Raw genomic sequence first — 20,133 nt, forward strand, 5'->3', positions numbered from 1 at the left:
CTTTGGTTTATGTGTTTCCTTTCTGATTAAAACTGCTGTGTTCTGGCTGTAGCTGTCTCTAGTGGAGAGATTTATTTTTTTAAAGTGTTAGTTAAAAGCAAGGCTGATGGAGAGCGTTCACAGTGTCTCTAAGTCAGACACCCTAAACCTTCACACCCAAATTAGTTGTCTGCCAGTGCTCATGTTTTTAGCAATGCAGGTTTGGTCCCTATGAGCAGCTTCCTCCCATGGCACCATGCTTGCATCTCTTACCCCAGGTTGTAGTTCCTTGCACTGTGGGACTGTGTTCCCTTGGGAGATTTAAACCCCCTATGTTTGCTGAGAAAATGCTGGGCTGGCCAAGTGGGGGAACGTCTCTGTGGCCGAGATGTGCCTGCCAGAGGAGCTGGCATTGCAGGGCTAAGGGAGTCACCGAGCAGGCTGCCTGGGAAGGGGCAATTTTCCAAGCAGCTTGCACACAGGGTGACCAAGTGTGCTGTTACCCCATCTGCTTTTCCCTGAAAATGTTTGCTGGGGGATTTTTCGGGGGAGTTTCCTGTGTTTGTGGTGTGTGGGAGCGGGTGCTGAGGCTGGAGGGCAGTGGGGAGGTTTTCCTGCCTGGCTTGCATGGTCACTCTGGTGGCTTTCTGCCCAAATGTGTCCCCTGCTCAGGGGAGGGGGCAGCAGCTCGTGCCCTGTGCCAGGAGAGGCTATCCTGAGGTTATCTTGGAAAATGCCTTACCTCTGCATCTAGACCAAAATCCGCTTCTCGCTGCTCACGTTGGAAATATTTCTGTGCTTTCTGAGGTCTGGGAAGGATGGGCTGGTTTTCCCCAAGCAGGTTTTGTGGACCTGCCCTGCCTGTGCTCTCCCCAGCCAGCACACCTGTGTCCAGGTGCCCCACAGGTGATGCTGTGGGAGCCAGGAGAGCCTGGCACACACTGCAGCCCTGCCCCTGCCAGCTCCATCACCTCTTGCAAGTAGACAAGATTTTATTTTTTTTTTTCCCAACTTTAATTAGCAAGCAATATCGAGGCTGATGATAGTAAGCCATTTCTGTTGTTATTATTGAAATGACTGTGCAGTAATCCTGTGTAGCTCTGCTCCCCTGGGGCTCCCTGCACTCCAGGCTGGCTCCAGGACCAGCGGCAGCCCCTGCTGCTCTGGTGTAACCTGCACGCTGCAGTTTGCTGAGCTGCCTTCAGTCATCCAACATGCCACCAGTCCCTTGCTCACTAGGCTTGCCTGAGCTGGCTGACATTTGATTTGGACAGTCAGTGTTCTGCTTTTTTTGCAGTAAACTCAACTCCAAGACTTGAGTGTGGAGCTGCTCTGTGGAATGCCTTAACCCTGCTGTGGGAGGAGGGCCACGCTGCTGCTGAGTGGCAAAGTGCTTTAAAGCTTGATTTACTAACTTGTAGCCTGGGGAAACTGAAAGTTCCCCCTTTTAAAAGGTCTCCTCTTTCCTGCCCTCACCTGGCTGCTGGGTCAGGAAAAGCCTGTTCTGCCCAGAGGCTGCAGTGACTTCAGTAGATATATATGCATTAAATATGCATGCATGCAATACCTGCACATTAAATATGCATGTAAGCAATATATAGAGATGCATTAAATATATATATATATATTTTTTTTTTTTTGCTTATGGGCTCTTTCTCAGACTGGGCCAAAACCCAGGGAGCTGCTGGGCAGTGATTGGCACAGGGCACCATTCTGATGGTTGCACAGTGCATTTGGATGCTGAGCCCCACGTGGGACAGTGGGGTGGGGAGAGGAGCTGAGGCTCCCTGGTGGGAGGAAAGCTGTCCTAGGCTTGGCTTCTCTTCCCCTCCATCGTTTTTTGTGCTCTCACTGAGATGCTCACTGCCACAGATGCTGATCAGAACCAATGTTCTCTAAAATGTTTAGCTCCCTGGGCAACCCCTTCTGCCCATTTTTTGGACACCTGTTGCCTCCTGCTGACTCCAGTGGTTTTTTTCCCCCAACCTCAGTGGTGTTGTTGGGGGTGGAATTCCAGCTGAAGCCCATTTAGTCCAAAAGCATGTCTCCTCTGGCCACCCAGCCTAACTGATAGCTTTGTCCTGCCCTCCTTAAGGAAAGCTTACTGCACAATCCAAAGAGCTTTTTGTTTTCCTCCTGCAGCAGAAGGAGGGGTAAGCCCCTGTAGGGCTGTTCTAGCTGGGTATTTTGCTCTCAAATCGGGCTTTTCTTTTCTGTTTCCCATCTTGAACGAGATTCCTGCTAAACTCCATTGTGGCCTTTGCTGAGTAATGCTTTGCTGCAGACTTTTTGCTCTCATTTTCTGCTGATTTTTCAGGGTCTATAGGTGAAAGGACTCCAGCCTTGCTTATGGAGGGCTTGGTAATTTTTTGCTGTGCATTTTCAAAGAATCTCTTCATCTGGCATGTCTTAAAGTGTGCTGTATACCTTAACAAGATTCTGTGAGATGATTTCTGTGGGAAACGGAGGCATTGCTCACTTGCTCGATGTAATTTGTTTGCAGTGTTGTGGCAAATGCACTGATTTGCAAACCAGAGGGATCCTCTGTTTCTTGTGCTGTAAAGGACCTAGAAAAGCTGAGTAAGATGTGCAACAGGCAAGACCAGACAATTTGAAGCTCTTCTTTGGTTCTGCCATCCAAGATCTCTTCAGCAGTAATACAAATTAAATACTGCTTGACTGCAGCGACGCTGTGCTCTGTTGCTGGAGTCTCAATTGGCTTAAGAGGGAAAAAAAAAAATAAATCTCACTGCCGGGAAATTAAATGCAGGGGGGAGAAAAAAATCCACTTTTGTGAGCAGCCCTTCCATCCTTTATTGTGATTTCTGTGTAATTCCTCCCCAGCATTCGTGCAAAGCCAAGCAGCTGCTATCTGTGGGGACTCAGATTGCACTCGGGGGGCTGCAAAGCCAGCCTTGAAATGCAGCATCAATGAATTTTTTCCTACTGTTTGCTTTGGGTGGTGTTTTGCATGCCGCTTTTGTTCGGCCTGAGTTGTGGAAGGTTTTTATTCTCCTTGTGTTTTCCTCCTTCCTCACAGCTCACCTTTTCTTACACTGTTTGCTCAGGGAGGGAGTGCAGTAAAATTAGCTGCGATGCCCAGAGGGCTGTGGTCCTGCATCAGCCAAATCAGTGTTGTGGAGCACATCCTTTCCTTGGGGTGGTTTCTCCTGGAGCAGTTGACTGGATGGAAGTGGGACTTTCCCCCTGGCAAGTGCCACTGCAGTAAGTGCAGGGTGGGAAGCACTCAGGCAGGCACAGGAGGCCGTGGGTGCAGGAGCTGGTGCTGCTGACTGGGAGAGCAGGAACGCCCTCGCCTTGGTGCCTGGCTAGGGAAAGAGACTGGGCTGGAGATGGCAGAGTCATGGCCTGGGATGCTCTGCAGCTGGGCTGCACCGTGGTGTGAATTGCAGTGAAAAATTAAAAATGATTTTAATAAAGATTTGTAGGGATGGTATGTTTATTATAGTGCTGGGTGTACCTAGGGATTGTTTTTTTTTTACGAAACAAAGTACAAAAAGAACTTTTAAGTCACTTTACCCTGTTTTAAGGTTTGAAAAGTCTTATTTCTTATATTTTTAGCTTAGAAAATCGCAATTTTTTTTCTTTAGCTAGAGTAGTTCTATTAGTGTTGCAAAGTTACTAACAACATATTTTTCTTACGCTAATAAGCTTAAAGCGGCACATTTTACTTAGATCTAAATAGATTTTTACCGTGTTAAATGTTCAGTTTATCTCAGGTGGAAGCTCCAAGGCTGAGGTGCAGTGAGAGCCCAGCTCTGTGTCCCTGTGTCTGTGCTGGGCAGTGCTGGCTGTGAGGCTCTCTCAGCCTCTGCCTTCCCCAGCCCGGCCACAACAGGAGCCAAAGGATTTCCTGGAGATAAACAGTTCCAGGCCACATGGTGAGGATTTCTGTGCTGCCTGGGTGGATTTCACTGGTCCAGTATCCTGGTGTGACTGTGCCTGCAAGCCCCAAGGATGAATCTCACTGTAGTACCCAGAGATGAAAATACTCCCAGTGTGGTCTGGGTCGCGTGGAGCTGATTTTGGCTGTGGAGCAAGGGGTGAAGTAGGTGATTTCTCCCTCTTTTTTTCCCCTCTTATCTCCTGCTGCTGCTGTGGAAACATTTGTCTGTAGTACAGCAAGGGGCAGAGTTAGAAAACCACAGTTTTTATGGTTTGGGAGTTGAAAACCTTGACTTGAACCCGCGTGAGCGAGGAGCGTGGGAGGTGCTGGCACCTCGGGTACCACTGTGGGGATTGAGACACCCCGGGATGCTGGTGCAGGACTGGGGGAGTCCCTGCAGGCTGGACCTGCCCTCCCCTCCCTCCTGGGGGCTGTTTGGGAGGTAGGACAGCCTCCCTGGGGGCAAGCTTGGGCTGGGGATGGCTCTGGGCAGCCCTGGGTGCCAGCCCTGGCTTCTGGGGTGCTGTGGTGAGGCACAGGCAGGGCAGGCTGCAGCCTCTGCCCTGGAGTGTGTGCTCAGCCAGGCGGGCTTGCTTCCCAGGGGAAAGGGAAGAAAACTGCTCTGGGAAATGGGCTTCTCGCCAGTCAGCTGGCAGCCTGGCTCTGAAACGCTGGGAAAACTTAAAAAAAGGGGCAAAATGTTTGTAGGTGGCAGAGGTTGGAGTAACGTCTGGCCGAGCTGGGATGCAGAACATAGTATTTAGGGGTTTTTTTGTTTCCATAACTGAAGAGCTCAGGCTTTCAGGGGACCAGAAAACAACGGGAAAACCAACAAATTATAGCTCTGCTGGGTGGTGCAAGCACTGACAGTTGCAAACTGGGAGGCTTTTTCCATTTTGCTCTTATTTCAGTTTTTGCCAGGCCAAATCACTGCTCTGGAGAGCTTGCTGCCCTGCTAAAATAGCTGCTGATGAACAGACATATGTGCACAGCTTGAGCCGGGGAGAGGAGGGAGGAAGAGTTTTGAAGACAGGAAGGCCTCGTTGTATTTGCTTTGTGACCTCTGCAAAACATTTGGCTCTTATTCAAAGTCCTTTTACTGTTCTCGAGCCTGAAGTGTTCCTATGAGCCTGAATTTTATATGCTGGCAGCATGCTGGTCGAACTTTTCTTTTGGACTGCCAAAAATAAAGATCTGCTGCCTGTACTTCAAGATGAGCAATGGTTTCATAACCCTGGCTGCCAGCAGGGCAGGGAAAAGAAGAATTGAGATGCTTCTGAAGGTCGGTGGTTGTGCTTGAGCAGGAGCAACAGATTTTGCACCAAACAGCAGCACTGAAGTCATGCTGCCCCAGTTGATCCTGTCTGGGTTTGGCTTTCTGCATCACTCGTGAACCTGACTTTGTGCAAAGTGCTGCTGAGCAGAACCTGTGATTGCAGCCATTGGGGCGTGCTTGCTGGGAAGATGCCCGAGGGTAGACTGCCTCCAGAAGGAAAAACAAAATCCGTGCCAAAAAAGGTCTTTTCAGCTGTCACCCCTGTCCATGGCACTCCTCAAGTCCAGGATAGGGCTGGGCTCTTCTTTAAATTTATTACCTAGGGAAAAAAACTTCTGTATTTCCTCTCTCCACCCTTAAGAAGCCTTTCAAGTAGCCTTTTCCCCTGTTCTCTCCACCCAGCCATGTCTGCCTGTTTTTATCAGTGGCTTTATTGGCTAAGTCAGCTTTTCCAGGAAATGCAGCCTGGTTGGGCTCTGCTGTTCCCCAGCCCGCTGTCCTTGGTGAAGGTGATCTCCCTGTCACACCATGTGGTGGGGCAGCAGGTCCTGGGGACAGAGGGGACATGGGGATGGGCTCTGGTGCTGTGCTGGAGCTCATCACCTCTGCAGTGCCATCCCCAGGGACGAGGTCTGCGTGTTGGCCCCATCACGTGCTGACTGTGCTGTGAAAAGCCCCAGGAACTGACCCTTTCCCCTTTTCTTTAGGTCTGGGGCTCTCGTGGTTGCCCCTGCTGCCCCCCACCTTGGCTGGAGCTGCCTTAGCCCAGAGGTCACTCCTTGGTGGTCGTGTTCTGTCCCTGGCTGAAATACCCGTGGCAGCTTCAGCCCCAGCACAGGAGAAGGGGGCACTGGTTTAAATTTCAACCTGCTGTTTTCCCAAGGTACCAGCCTTCCCATCCTGCTTAGGAACGAGCAGCAGAGTCCCATCCAGTGGGAAATGAGGTCGGGCAGTGTGTGCCTTCAGCCCTTCCCGTGGGCCTATGAGCTCTCAGCATTTCAGGTACACTGTTGGTTGGTTGTCCTGCCCAAGGTCTGTGCATGTTATTGACCCTTTCCCTCAGTGCCCTTTCAGGCACAGGGAGAGTGGTGGGGTCGGTGCTGGAGCTCTCTCTCCAAAGCAGGAGATCTGCCTAAGCATGTGGTCGCTGTGGGTAAGCACAGTCCGAGCTGCTAATTGTTGAGGGTATTCTCAAAGCATCCCTTGTACCCTCACGGGGATCACTAAGGACAGAGAGGCACAGGAAAGCTGGCAAGAAGAAATATCAATTAAGAGTACATCGGTCGGGCAGTGAGGCTGATGTGCTGAGCAGCTTCCCGAGGCTGATGGATGTTTTGGGGGAGGTTACGGTAAATTTATGGAGGCTTTCAAAAACTGTGGCTGTTTTCCTTTGTTCTTCTGAGGCTAAATGAAACAGGAGCTAGAACAGGCTGTTTTGGGAGGTGCTGTTATTTTTGCAAGCTTTTTTTGTAAATCAGGTCGCCTTCTCTACAACTTTTATGATAAATGGAACAATGCAGGAGCAATTAGACTTTAAACTATTCATGAGATTGAAGCCAAGTAATGTGATTTAATCTTTCTTTTGCATATATTTAATACAAGCTGTGATTTCATTCAAATGTTTGAGCTTTGTACTTGTACTGTATAATCTCTGGGTTTAGCAGATGATTTTTTTTAAATGCCTGTGGTTTTTATTAGAACTGTTTTCTATGAGTTATTTGTGTTTACGTTGTGGCTTAAAGTTATCAGCAAACATGAAAGGAGAAGTTTTTTCTGCTAGTTAGTTCTGGTTTTGCTGCTTTCTGGAACTGTAGTAAATCAAATGCTGGTGGTTTTTTAGTTCTGCTGCTGTTTTTTTTGTTTTTCTGGAAACAGGGCCAGAAGGTAGCTCAGACACTTGCTTTCCATATGGGGGATATAATTAAACACTCTTTGCAGCTGCCCTAGAAATAGTCCTCTTGAAGTGGCTGCAGAGCACGGGTTCACCTCTCCTGTTGAACTCAGTCTAACTCCATTAATTTTTTACCCAGGCTTGCTAATTTTTACCCAGGTTTGCAACTTCTACCTGGTGCCACCTGGCTGCTGTGATGCACTCCCGGGAGGTGAGGAGGAGCCTGTCCCCAGGGCAGGCAGGAGGCTGTGCTGGGGAGGGACATTTCTGTGGGAGGGGGGCACAGATGGAGAAGGGGACGGGGGCACGAAGGGACAGTTGCCCAGACTCAGGCAGAGAATTTGGGGACTGCTGTGGGCTGCAAATGTAATTCTGCCATCTCTGTGTAATGCTCCACCAGCTTCAAGTCATCAGTGTGTTGGGTTATTAATTGCACCCATGGGCATTTTTACTCCTGGCCTGACACCTTCAAATCATACCTGTTCTTGCCTCCTCAGAGAAGAATTTGGAGTGGAATGCCAAGCCTCGGGTGACCCTCCATGGGCACCTAGATGGGCTGTTTAAGTTTGGGCAATGTAAGAAAATCGCCATTATCCCCCCTAATGCCTTGATTTCAGAACTGCTGCTTCTGGCAGAACGTGGGCTCTATAAAAGGTGCAAGTGTGGGAAGGTTGGGTTACATCAAAGCATTTTCCAGAACACATTCATGTGTGAGTTTCTCCCTGGCAGAGAAGGGTGGTGCTGCAGCAGCAGCCCTGTGTCCCATGCAGGTGCAGCTGGCACCTGGACGTGTCCCGGGGCAAAGCCAGGACTGGCTGCCAGCTGCCAGCTGGAGGGCTCTCCTGGCAGAACAGCCTCGCTCACCTCATCTTTATCTCCTCTGCTTTGTGTCTGACTCTCTGGCTGTTGCCTTCCAGCTGAGCTCCTTCAGGAGAAATCTGGTTTGGATGCCCTGCTGAAAGATTGACTCGCTGGTAGGCTCAGTTTGGCACCAGGGGAGCAGAACAGGAGCTGGGAACTGAAGCTTGAGGCATTGCAGGAGAGACCTACATCTCTGGGGCTGGTCCTCAGCTGGTGCAGCCAGGAGAGTGGCTCTGCTCAGAAATGCCTCCTTCCCTCCCTCCTCTCGCTTCCTGGTGTCTGCAGTGTCCCCCTGGTGCTGCTGTGATGTCTGCCAGCTGCTGGGAGCTCTGGCTGCCAGGGACACACGGTACAGCAGGGGGGTCTGTGGTCATCTACCAGCATCCCCACGTCCTCCAGCCTTGGTGGGACAATGCAGAGTGGCTTCCCTGGCACTGTCCCCACACCATGCCCAGTCTGGCACTGCTGATCCCTACAGACAGCTCTGCTACTCCCAGTGCTCACACAAACACCGTGCCTCCGGCCCAGGGAGGTGAGAAAGTGCCTAGGAAGGGAATGCAATTGTTTATTTTCTTGGATAATCCTTTTGGCAGGCTTGTTTCTAAACAGCAGGAGAAACTCTGGCTTTTGCCTGCACCAGCTTGCTCCAGCACTGGGAACTGAGGGCTGTGTGGAACCCCACCAGGCAACAAGGCAGCTGCTTGAATTGCATCCAAGTCATATTTTCTGTTTTTTTTTTTTTTTTTTTTTTGCCATCAGAATTAAAATTTTTCATGAAAGGCAGTCAGAAAAAGTCCTCTAAATCCTCTCCTTGCTAATCTGCATATTTTATAATTCTCCCCAAAGCCTGGCAGTTATTCCCTAAATCTGCCTCTAAGTCTCTGTTGAGAGCCATTATTAAGACGTAGCAATCTATTAACGACCCGGCCAGGGCCGGGCTGGGCTCGTCAGAGGGAGAGCTTTTAATTGCTGAGCTCAGCCAGCACCTCCTGCTGCAGGCTGGGGTGCACTCGCCTTGTGGGGGCTGGGGAAGAGAGATGTGGTGTGAAGCCTTCCAGCTGCTGGTGGGGCTGTGGGCAGGTGTGACACCGTGGGGAGCTGAGGGAATGGGAAGTGAAATGCTGTGAGTGGTGGGAGCCTGGTTAGACCGTGGAGGGAGGGCTGGCGTGCACCGTGGGGTTGCAGTGCCATTGCTGTCATTGTGTAGGTGATGCTGCAGGTAAACAGCAGGGGACTACAGGGTGAAAGCCCTCCTGGGAGCTGGTGCTGATAACTCAGTGTGGATAGCTCAGTCAGCCAGCACACCGCACCTGGATTTGGGCTCTCCTCTGCTCTGAGGCTTCACATGCGCTGTGCTTTCTGTGGACAGTCAGGAAATCCTCGTGGATGCTTTTCCAGAAGTGCTTTAAGCAGAGCTTTGTGGTTTCCGTGCCAGCGCGCGTGAGTGGCAAACCCTCACCCTGCTCCTTCCCAGCGCCGTGCCAGCGGGCAGGGGAAGCTGTCGCTTCCTCCCTGGGCTGGAGGGATGCTCACCAGGCACGCCTGGCTCCAGAGCCTGGACGGGGCCACGACGTGGGGACATCCTTCTCAGCTGCCTGGTCCTGCTGTGGCGTGGATGGATGGCTCTGCCTCTTGCTCCTGGGGCACAGGTTGGTCAGGCCGTGGCTGGCACCTCCATAATGCAGCAGAGACATCAGGGGACCTTTCTTGGCTCTAGCTTGCAGTTTGGGTGCTGTTGGCTGCTGCCGTGGTGGTGGTGTGGCTGGGAGGATGGTGGCATTCCCTAGCTGGGAGTGTGTGCCAGCCCTGCCCACGCTGGGAGCTGGTGGAGGTGGTCACTGCTGGGGGTGCTGCTGGCTCTGTTGGGAGGTGCAGGGACATGGTTCTAGTATTAAAAGAATATGAAGAATAATGAAGATGCTAGGGCACGAGGATCCTCCTGCTCTGAGCATCAGCCCCTGGAGCTGTGAGCATGGCTGTAGGGAGAGCAGTCAGCACGCCTCCCCAGGTGCAGGCATGGTGTAAAAACACTTCTTTCATTAAAGGTGCTGCAGACATGGCTGGGAAACAGAGGCAGGGAAGAGCTGCTGCTTCCATTGGGCAGATCCTGTTCCTGGTGCAACAGGATCCATTCAGTTGTTGCTGCTCCAGGTCCACCAGTTTTAATTGTTTAAATTTTTGGTTTTGACACTTTCCCCAAGCAGCAGTTAGTCCCAGGCCTTCTGTCTTAGCATGTTTTTCTTCAGAGCACCTTCTCTGTAGCTGGGATTTGTTTGCACCTTGACAAGCTGCCTGCACTGAGCCCTTTGGATGAGGGATGCTGAGCTGGATCCTGGGCACTCCTGGAGCATCCATCTGCAGAGGCTGAGCCCATGCTGGGCAGCTGACCTGGGACAGGCATTTGGCAGCTTTGACACCTGCTCTGGTGGCATTTCAGAGCAAGCAGGCTGTAGGGTTGAGGATTAGTGTGACTAAATGGAGTATGAAGAGTATTGCTGGTGTTTTGGCAGCTCTGCTGCCTGGTAATGCCCTCGAACCATAGACTGACAAATGTCTTCCCTGTTCATGTTTTAAAATTCGAAAACTGGACTCTAAGGAGATCTTACCCTGGTCTAACACTACTCTTTCCTCCTCACCCCTCTTCCCTTGCTTGCTCTTAGTGGGCATTTTAAATTCACTGTGTGATTTTAAGTTCAGCATCACAAAATGCTTCCTGGTGCCAGCCAGGTCTTCTCCCTTGGCTGTGAGCATCTGTGGCTAGGACAGTTTGTTATATTAAAGGACAGACATGGACAGAATGAAAAGCTGATTTTTAAACTGTTGCACAGTTCTGTTGTTTTTGAAAAGAAAGTTTTCTGGTCCACTGAGAGACTTGAGTGTGCTGGGGCTGGCCAGAGCTGGAGGCTGATGGAGACAGAGCTCACAGTGCTGCCAGGGACCTGCAGTGGTCACAGTCAATCTATGATCCAGACCAAGGCAAAGAGGAAGAGGTATACAGAAGGGAAATAACAATTTTCTTCATGTGTCTACTCATTCCTTTCTCTCAAAGGTGTCATTGAGCAAGATCATCTTCACATTCATATTCTTTTAATATTAGAGCAGTTGTCACAGAAAGACAAAGCCTCGGCTTTGTCTCAAGTTGGGAAAGGTTTTAAAAGAAGTTACAAGAAGTTGGAAATGTTGAAGAGTTCCATTGCAATAGAGGAGTTCTGGTAGTTTTGGTGCATTCAGGTGCTTTGTTTATATGTGTTAACAGCCTCTCCTTTGGATGGGGAGGATCTGTCTGAGGCTTGCAGGGGCTGTCACCTGTCACCTCCCGTGGGTGGCTGGGTCTCTGCTGGAGCCCCGTGCTGCCGATCACAGGTGTCTTTGGCTTTGTGCAGGGGCTGTGCTGTCCTGCAGAGCAGCCCTGCAGAGCTTATTCCTCTGCATTTCCCTCATCCTGCTGCCGAGCAGCGGGGCTGTCATCAGGCCCCCATGATGTGAGGCTGACATTCACTTGTGACATCTCATTCTGCTTTAAATTAAACCCCCAGCAAGCCCAGCTGGCTTCCCAGCACCATGTGTGTCATCTTGAGGAGTTTGTGCTGTGAAACTGTCTGCTTCATCATTCGTGATTTTTAGCTGAGATTTTTAAATAGCAGAAGCAGACCCTTTTGGTTTTTTGAGCTGAGTACTAAATCTGTGTGTACCAGTGTGGTGGTGAGATATTTTGCAAGGGTTTGAGGGTTGGACAGAAGAGTGAGTGTAAGGGAGGGTGCAGTTTCCATCGTCCTCCATGCAATGAATAAACCCAGAGCTGAAGGATTCTCCCGGTCAGGACTAGAAGGAGATGTATAGATGTTAAATTATATTCCTCATGCCTTGAAGTGCTTGATAAAGACATATTCTCCTCCAAGAAGGAAACATAACCTGGCACAGGCTGCAGATGCAGGCAGCAGCTGTCCTGCACAGGGCAGCAGTGCAGTGACCTGTCCTGGTGGGGTGTAGGGCTGTGGCAGCACATTTCTCTCTCTCTCAGGATCTTTTCATAGAGGTGCACAGAGAGAAAGAAAGAGAAAACAATTTCTATTTCTGCTCCTTGTTTTTCCCATGTGGAATGTGTTTGGAGAATTGTTTACCTGGGGGGATTGCTTGGTTGGATTCTGGTGAGGATTGTTTGGGGCTGGTGGCCCATCCAACCCACCTGTGGCTGGACTCTCAGAGAGGGTCACGAGTTGGGAGTTATTGTAGTTAGAGAAAGTAGGCATGTAATTTCAGTATCTCCTTTATATAGTATATTAATGTATATAGCACATACATAGCATAATAGTATATTAATGTATTATAGCACAGTTTTAATGAAGAAATCCTTCAGCCTTCTGAACTGGAGTTGGAAACCAGCATTTCTTCCCACTGGCTTCACCTGCACTTTACAGTATGGGGCGGGCTGTGGTCCTGAGCTGGTGGCTGACCAAAGGCGTGTTTCAGGCTCAGCACATCCTCGGTTTTGCTCGGCGGCCTCGTGTGTTCTTCGTTGTGTGTGCTTTGGCTGGGGCAGAGAGGCGAATCTCTGCGTTCCAGCACGCCGAGCTGAGGAGCTGGGAGGTGTAAGTGCAGACCCCGGGGTTCTTGGAGCTAACAGCTGTTTCTCCCGTTGCTGGCAGTGTGCTGGCGAGGAGAAGCGGGTGGGCACGCGCACCGTGGTGGTCGGGCACCGGCCCGTGTCGGACACCGAGGCGTGCGTGGCACAGAAGTTCTGCGACAACAGGATCGTCTCCTCCAAGGTGAGCTCCCTGCCCACTGCTGCTCCCCCGTGTCCTGTGAGCTGGCTCTGGGAGAGTCCCAGTTCAAGGGTGGACGCAAAGGTGCCTCTGCAGCCTGGTGCAGCCCTTACACACAGCTCCAGCCTCTCTCTTCCTATTTTTTTTTTTTTTTTCCCATCAATGCCAGTGGGGGTGTGGGCAAGTTCCTTTCTTGTAGGCTGGATGAGAGCAAAGCACATGGACACATTGGTTTTGTGGGGTTGGGTTTTTGTTTTTTTTTTTTTTTTTTTTTAAAGTTTTCTGGCATCCCCTTGGGGAAGAAAAGACAGGTTAGGTGTATAATACAGCATGAGATAGCAGCAACTCAAGTTTGCAAAAGGGAGTGGCATTATTTTGTAAAGGGGCATAAAAATATGATTCCCTCTTTTTTTTTTTTTTTTTTTTTTAATTCTGTGGGATTTTTCTTTCTTGAGATAGGACAAAAATAACCATGCTCTGTTTATCCCTTTGGATGAAAGGGGGGGAAACATTCATATGGTATTAATGCAGCTTTTGTTTATGGTGGAAAACTGTGATGACACCCATCTGCCTTCTGCTTAGCTTTTTTCCATGACATTCATGAAGCTATTTCAAAAGATTTGAAGCCAATTCGAGTAAAATATCAAACAAGTGGCATTCCATATTGTCAACACAGCTGGATACGTATCCCAGTGCTCAGGATTTGTGATGCTCAGCATACACTTACGCCTCAGTTTTGCTGTACTTGAGCTGCAAAGGGGTTTTTCCCTCTCCTTTTTCCTTTGTGCATCTTGGATCTTATCTGTTTTTGTATGTCTGGGTTTATTTTTGGGAAAAGCTTTCAGTCTGTCCGTGTTTAACTTGTGTAGCATTCCCATTGATGTTTCCCTGGCACGCAGGAGGGGCCTTCAGTGAGGACACCTTCCCCCAGCCCAGTTCCCTCCCTGACAAATGGTTTGCTTTAGCACTAATTTTAGTTCTTCCTTGATTTGTTTTTGAATGTTATGTCCTTGCTCTTTTTTCCTTTTATATTTGCTTGGCCTGGGACCTGACCAGTCTTTTTTATAATTAAGTCTTGAGACTCGACTGCTTATTTTTTTTTATTCCAGACAGACTGAAAGGTAGATATTAGACCCATTATTTCCCATGTTGTTCTTCAATTCCACATGCTTTCCAAAGTAAATGATTCAGCAGCCTTCTTAAAATTATAACAAAGGACAACCTAATACTGAATTTGTATGGGCAACCATGGCACTTTTTTTTTTCTTTTTTTTTAACAAAAACAGCTCTAAGTTGGTTTGGGGAATTTGGAAAAAATGTGTCCACTGTGGGTCATGTTCTAATGAAGTCACCTGTGTACAAATGCCTTTTTAGGGGTTGTTTCACTTGCGGCTGTCCAGTGCTGCAGCAGAGAGAGCTGGAGAAGCTGGAGCAGGAATTTGGCATCTCAGCACCAGCTGCACTGTGCTGCTGGGCTTGGCTCTGGCAGCTGGAGCCCTCCAGGCTGCTCAGGCTGTGCTTCCCCTGCCACGTCAGGGGACAGCTCCTCTCCCCTCCTGTGCACCTCGTTCCTGTTTTGTCTCTCTGGCCCCTGCCAGTGCCTCGGTCTGTTTGAGCCCCTCTCTCCCCACAGTACACCCTCTGGAACTTCCTCCCGAAGAACCTTTTTGAGCAGTTTCGAAGAATCGCCAACTTCTACTTCCTCATCATCTTCCTCGTGCAGGTAAGAGCTGTGTGGCTAAGAGAGGGAGCTTTGTTTAGGCACTGATGTTTGTTAAACACGGCTTGAGCAAGAATTGAGCTTTAAAACTGTTTGTGCTTACAGAAGTTTGGAAATTCTGAAGTTGGAAGCTGTGTTATAATTCTGCCATGCCATCCAAGGCATAAAAATAATTAAAATATCTGGGATGGGGTTTGAATGGCTGCTGAAACACTGAAAAACCATCTTAATTCTAACTGTTAAGGTCATTCAACCACTGAAAATACACCTGTTGCTACACAATTAGGATCTATTTTTTGTCACCATTGCTACTTCTGTTTAATAACTCTCTATTTCCCCAAGTGATATGATATTTTTATGTCTCAGATATCATGAGTTTCAAGGCAAGCAGGAGAGATAGGATGTACTCAGTAAAATTCAAAAAATGCATAGGATGACTTTTGGAAAGCTGAAGCTTCAGTAGGTTGTTCTGCATGGGCAAAACAGCAAATTTATTACAGGCACAAACTTTTCCTGATCTGCTTTGTGGCTTGAGTGAAGGGCCAGATCCTGAGGAATACTCATTTTCTGTTCTGTCATCCAAGAAAAGCAAGCTGTCAAAATGTGCTGGGGCAAAGGGAGCTTGGGACAATCACTGCAGCGCCTTTGCTCACCTTTCAGATCCTGGGGCTGAGCACACAGCCAGCTCTGGGGCTGGGAATGGGCACCAGAGCTCCATCCCAGCAGAGGACAAGGCACCGTGTGCCTGCTGCAGGGTTTTGGTGGCGCTGGGGACGGGCCCTGGCTCTCTCCCCAGCTCCTGTTTAAGCCATGAGTGCCTGTGCAGTAAGGGGTTCTGATTTGCTGTCCCTCTGGCTGCTGCAGGAGCAGGGATCCCGAGCCATGTGGCTCCTGCTGGCAGTGTGACATGAAAGGCCAATTTGCTCTGGCGTCAGCTGGCTCGCCTCCATCTCTTCATTTCGCTGGCGTTGCTCCATTTTGTCAGACCCAATTTGTAATTTGCCTTGAACTGAAGCGATACCCTGGAGTCAGGATGTCCTTTTTGTGTAGCTGGCCACTTAGTGACGTGCTATTACATTTTATCTATTGACCCTCTGGCTGTGGAGAGCGTGGAATATTCCTGATGATAGCTCCAAACTGGGTTTGTCTAGCTGCTTGCCCGTTTTAGGCACAGCTCTGTGCAGGTGAGAGAAGAGCCTGGCTGTTCTTCCTAGTCTTTATTCTGTGAGCACCTCTGAAATCAGGAAGCAGCCCTTGTGGTCAGTTAGAGAACAAACACACCCAAGTGAGCAGAGCCCAGCCTGGCAGCACTGATCCCCTGGCTGCTGGACAGAGCAGCCCCCTGTCCCCAGGTGCTTGTCATTCTGAGACATCACTTGCCTTAGAAAGGCACTCGGGGCCTCTCCATTCATTTTGAATGCCAAGGGTTATACCTTGAAAAATGCCACCTCTGTCTTGAATGTTTGTGCTTACATTTGAATTTCTGCAAGTTAATGGGGTTGTCCCCCCTGACTGCTGCATGAGGAGTGAAGTGCCACAGGGCTCGAGGACTTGCCCTACCTGTTGTGAAACACTTTATCAAAACTTCTGCTTCTCTGACTGCAGATCCAGCTCTTTGTAGGACAAAGGACGTGCATTAAACGTAAAACACGCTGCACACAAACAGATACAAATTTCTTTGGTTCCTCTGCTGCAGCTCTCACAGGAATCTGCAGGGAATCTCTGGGCAGAAGGGGTGGCCTGGAGTGAGCACAGCCCAAGGGTGTTTGTAGACAGACCAAGCTGGTGGCAATAAGCTGTTTCAGGAATCTGCAGAGTCTCTTTGAGGAGGAAAGTGGAGATAACTTCTGGAGTGTGGTCCTTAGTGTCCTAAGGAATCTCGTGAGAAGAAACTATTAAGTAACAAGAGGACTTTGTCACTTTTAAGTGGATTCAAATTGAGCTGTTGAAGTCCTAAGATAGTTTCAGAGGAGTCTGCCTTCCTCCTGGCTTGTTGCTCGTGTGTCCCTCAGCTTTTCACCAGCTACAAAGGGGAACAGTAGTGTCCAGCCACGGGGTTTTTGCAGAGAGTCCAAACTCTAAATACAGATCTGAATTATTCCAGGCACTTCATCTGCTATTGTGCTCCTTTAGCTGTAATCCTGTATCTGTGAGGACAGGAATTGTGTTTTTTTTTAAATATAAATACATACAACCATAACTTGTCCAGTGCAGGGAACTCTCTTGTTGGGCAGCAGGAGGTCCTCCACTTTGACCTGCTCAGCAGAAAGCCAAAGTTCTTCTTGGATTCCCAAAACCTGTCCAGTTTTTACAAGATAACTTCTGGCTTACTGGCCTAAGCTTCGTGATACTGCTCTGGTGAGTGGCCATCACATGTGCTGTGTGCAGTGTCTGTGTGACACTTGGCACTATCCTGGCTCAGAGCTGTTCCTCCAAAGTGTGGTTTCCACCAGGCTTTCTGCTTGGAAACACTTTACACCCATTTCAGTGAGCCAGGGCTTCGTCTACCTGGAAATATTTTTGGTTTTTATCTTGGTTTACCCTCCTGCTGCTTAACTCATCTGCCATTTATCTGGCTGCTTCTTGTGGTGTGTCTCTTCCACTTCAGAATCTTCTGGCTTTTCTCTCTGGGTTCAGGAATGCAGGGTAATATTGCAGCATTTCATAGTCAAAAATGTTCACGTAGCTGATAAGAGGAGTCCTGTCCTTAACACAGCTTTTACAGGCAGCCTGAAACAATAAATATCCAAATGCTGCTGTTATGTGAGCGTGCTGGGGAAGCACAAACAAGAGACAAAGTCCCTTTGTGGGGACACAAAGCCCTTCTGCTGAGCTTTCCCTGTCCCTTTCATCAGAGCCCTCACGTGCTGCTCGTGCTCCCAGTCTCTCCAGGACCAGCAGGAAAAATGACCAGTTTGTGGTGAATTGGTTTGGAAGGTGGAAATGCTCCCTGCCACTTAGGAACCTGTCCTGCCATTCTTACCCTTTGGGCCACGTCCTGGTACAGTCAGAAGGAGCAGCAGTTTCCCACAGCCTGGAGGCTTCACTGGTCTTTACTTGGTGTGGCTCGAGCACTGCAGTGAGCTCAGAAGGATCCAGCTCTCTGCCCCAGGGCCCCTCTGCAGCCATGGTGCCTGCATCACGCTCTGAGCTCCAAATTTGAGAGCTTAAAGACAAAGCCTGGATTTCTGTTTTACTTAAATATTCATGTTCTGTTCTGCAGTACATTTCCTAGGTAATTTGGGCTGGTGGGTGTTATTTTTAGCCTCCCAGTGTCAGTGGTTCAAGATGACTGGTGCTGCCCTCCCTTTCATAACCAGCCCTTCCTTCCCTTTCTCCTCTGCTGGGCTCTGACCTGCCCTCAGTGGGATAAGCCCCCTTTTCCCCCCATAACCAAAGCTGTGGTTTCTCCTGCTGCCTAAAAGCCAGGGCTCAGCAATGTTTTTCTCCCTGCAGGTGATAGTGGACACCCCCACCAGCCCGGTGACCAGTGGCCTCCCGCTCTTCTTCGTCATCACTGTCACAGCCATCAAACAGGTACAGGTGTTGGTGTGGGGAGGAGATGCTCTTTGAGACAGCTAGGGAAACAGGTATTTAAATGTGCTCAGAAGCCACCAGCCCGTGCTGGTAGGTTTGGTGCACCCTTCTCAGAGGGTGAGGCGGGCACAGGTGCTTCTCAAGAGAGGCTGCACGGTGAGTGTGGCTGCTGGTGTCTCCTGTTCTGGCACTAAAGCATCCCTGTGCTGCTGAAAGCAGGCCATGAGGGTCAGCAAAGCTTTCTGCTGTAGGTCTGGTGTTACGGGAATGTTTTTGCTCTTCTTGGAAGCGCTCCCTGAGTCCTTGCAGAGACGTGCTCCAAATGCAGCCCACGCTCTGCTCCCGCGTTGGTAGGTGGAAAGGACAGGTTCTGTTCAGCCACTCAGCTAGTCCTGAAAGCATGTGGTCCTCATCTTCTTGCAGTGTTAAAAGACCTTTTGCCTCCCATCACAGGCACACATGCCATTTTAAATTGCCTGATTGAATAATAAAAAAAGAAGTTTGATCTACGGGGGCTGGAAAGGGAGAGCTAGAATAAAACCTCTCTGCTTCAAATCTCAATGCTTGTTCTTCCAGTAAAGACTGAAGAGGAAGAGTCTCGTCCTGCGTTACCATAGGAAAGAGTTGCAGGCTGCTGAGTGTATTATTCATATTATCAGTCTGTTCTTACCAAAGCTGAGAATAATAGAAGTGTGTTTCAGTAGTTTAGCTGCTCGTTGCATGGCCCGCATGTAGATTATTTTTTGTGTTATTTCAGTCTGTTCTGAATCTGTCAAATATGCATATGAAGGTTTTTAAAATGAATTGATTCAGTCTGAGCTACTCTGGTTGATGTTTTGTCAGGCATGGAGGAGGTCTGAGGACGGTGGCCTTATTCATGGTTTTAATGTGTCCCTCTGATCCTCACGCCTCCTTTTGCATTAGTTTACTCACTTTGTTACGAGTTTGTGTTGCCTGTGTCTGTGCCTTAGGGGTACGAGGACTGGTTGAGGCACAGAGCTGACAACGAAGTGAACAAAAGCAACGTCTTTGTTGTCGAAAATGCAAAGCAAGTGCGGAAAGAGAGCGAAAAAATCAAGGTAACTGTGAACTGAGAGCCTGCACGTGGTTCTCACTGAGGCTGACGGGCACACAGAGCTGTGTGCTGAGGGGACAAGGGCAGGGGAGGAGGGGTGTCCTGGGCTAGAACTGCCCCAGCTTGCTCACTTTCAGATGAGATGCTCCCAGTTAAGGAGTGAAGCTGCCTTTGATTTCTTTTGAAAAAGCTGTCTCACAAAAGCTGTACCGGGGCTGACAGGTGACAGATCTGTCAGCATTTTGCACTTCTCCAGGACAGGCAGTCCTCTATTTCCTTCTCTCCCAAGGACACCAGGAAAGTACACTTAGCTTTGATGTTAATTTATCACACCGCACTTCAGGCAAGTACAGCCTCTTGCTCCATCAAGATTTAGCAGAGAAATAAACACTGAATGTGCCACGTGGGTGCTCTGAGTCAGTGCAGGGCTGGATTGCCCCATCAGGCCGTGGAGTGATGTTCAGGGGTCTGTGCACCTCTTGGACCCCAGTTTACCCCTTAGGCTTTGAGAGAAGCTGAATCATACTCATCTGACAACAACTGAGAGGACTTTTCATGTGGGTGTTTCCTTTCTCCTAGGTTGGAGACATAGTAGAAGTGAAAGCAGATGAGACCTTCCCCTGTGACTTGATATTTCTGGCCTCCAGCAGCCCTGATGGGACCTGCTACGTCACCACGGCGAGCCTTGACGGCGAGTCCAATTTCAAGGTCAGGGGCTGCTGCTGGGGGCTGCTGCTGGGGGCTGCTGCTGGGGGCTGCTGCTGGGGGCTGCTGCTGGGGGCTGCTGCTGGGGGCTGCTGCTGGGGGCTGCTGCTGGGGGCTGCTGCTGGGGTCCCCGGGCCCGGCGCCGTGGGGCCGTGCTGAGCTGGGGGGTGATGCTGCAGAGCCCATCCCGGTGCTCTTGAGCAGCTCCTGCTCCTGCCTGCTTGCAGTGTGTCAGCAGTGGGCTCTGGGGGACCCTTTGTGCTCTGCTCTGTCTCCGAGGGCCGTTTGTGCTGGCGCTGCCCCAGACTGTGTTGCTGTTTATCGCTGCCATCGTGTCAGTGCTTCCCGCTCTGCTGCGGCAGGGGAGCAGTGCCTGCAGCTCTCCAGCTCCTCTCCAGGCCCTGCCAGCACCCCTGCTA

The 20,133-nt window shown here is 49.8% G+C and overlaps 1 protein-coding gene across 5 annotated transcripts in view; it reads left to right on the forward strand.

Moving 5' to 3' along the window:
- Nucleotides 1-20,133, forward strand: part of ATP11C (ATPase phospholipid transporting 11C) — a 54,601-nt gene that overhangs the window by 4,663 nt on the left and 29,805 nt on the right. For all 5 annotated transcript variants that reach the window (XM_053990176.1, XM_053990178.1, XM_053990177.1 and 2 more), the window contains exons 2-6: nucleotides 12,561-12,680; nucleotides 14,311-14,400; nucleotides 17,854-17,934; nucleotides 18,906-19,013; nucleotides 19,589-19,717. In XM_053990176.1, the coding sequence (XP_053846151.1) occupies nucleotides 12,561-12,680; nucleotides 14,311-14,400; nucleotides 17,854-17,934; nucleotides 18,906-19,013; nucleotides 19,589-19,717 (528 nt within the window). The remainder of the gene's footprint in view (nucleotides 1-12,560; nucleotides 12,681-14,310; nucleotides 14,401-17,853; nucleotides 17,935-18,905; nucleotides 19,014-19,588; nucleotides 19,718-20,133) is intronic.

The sequence above is a fragment of the Vidua macroura genome, chromosome 14, assembly GCF_024509145.1.
Source record: "Vidua macroura isolate BioBank_ID:100142 chromosome 14, ASM2450914v1, whole genome shotgun sequence".
NCBI lineage: Eukaryota > Metazoa > Chordata > Aves > Passeriformes > Viduidae > Vidua > Vidua macroura.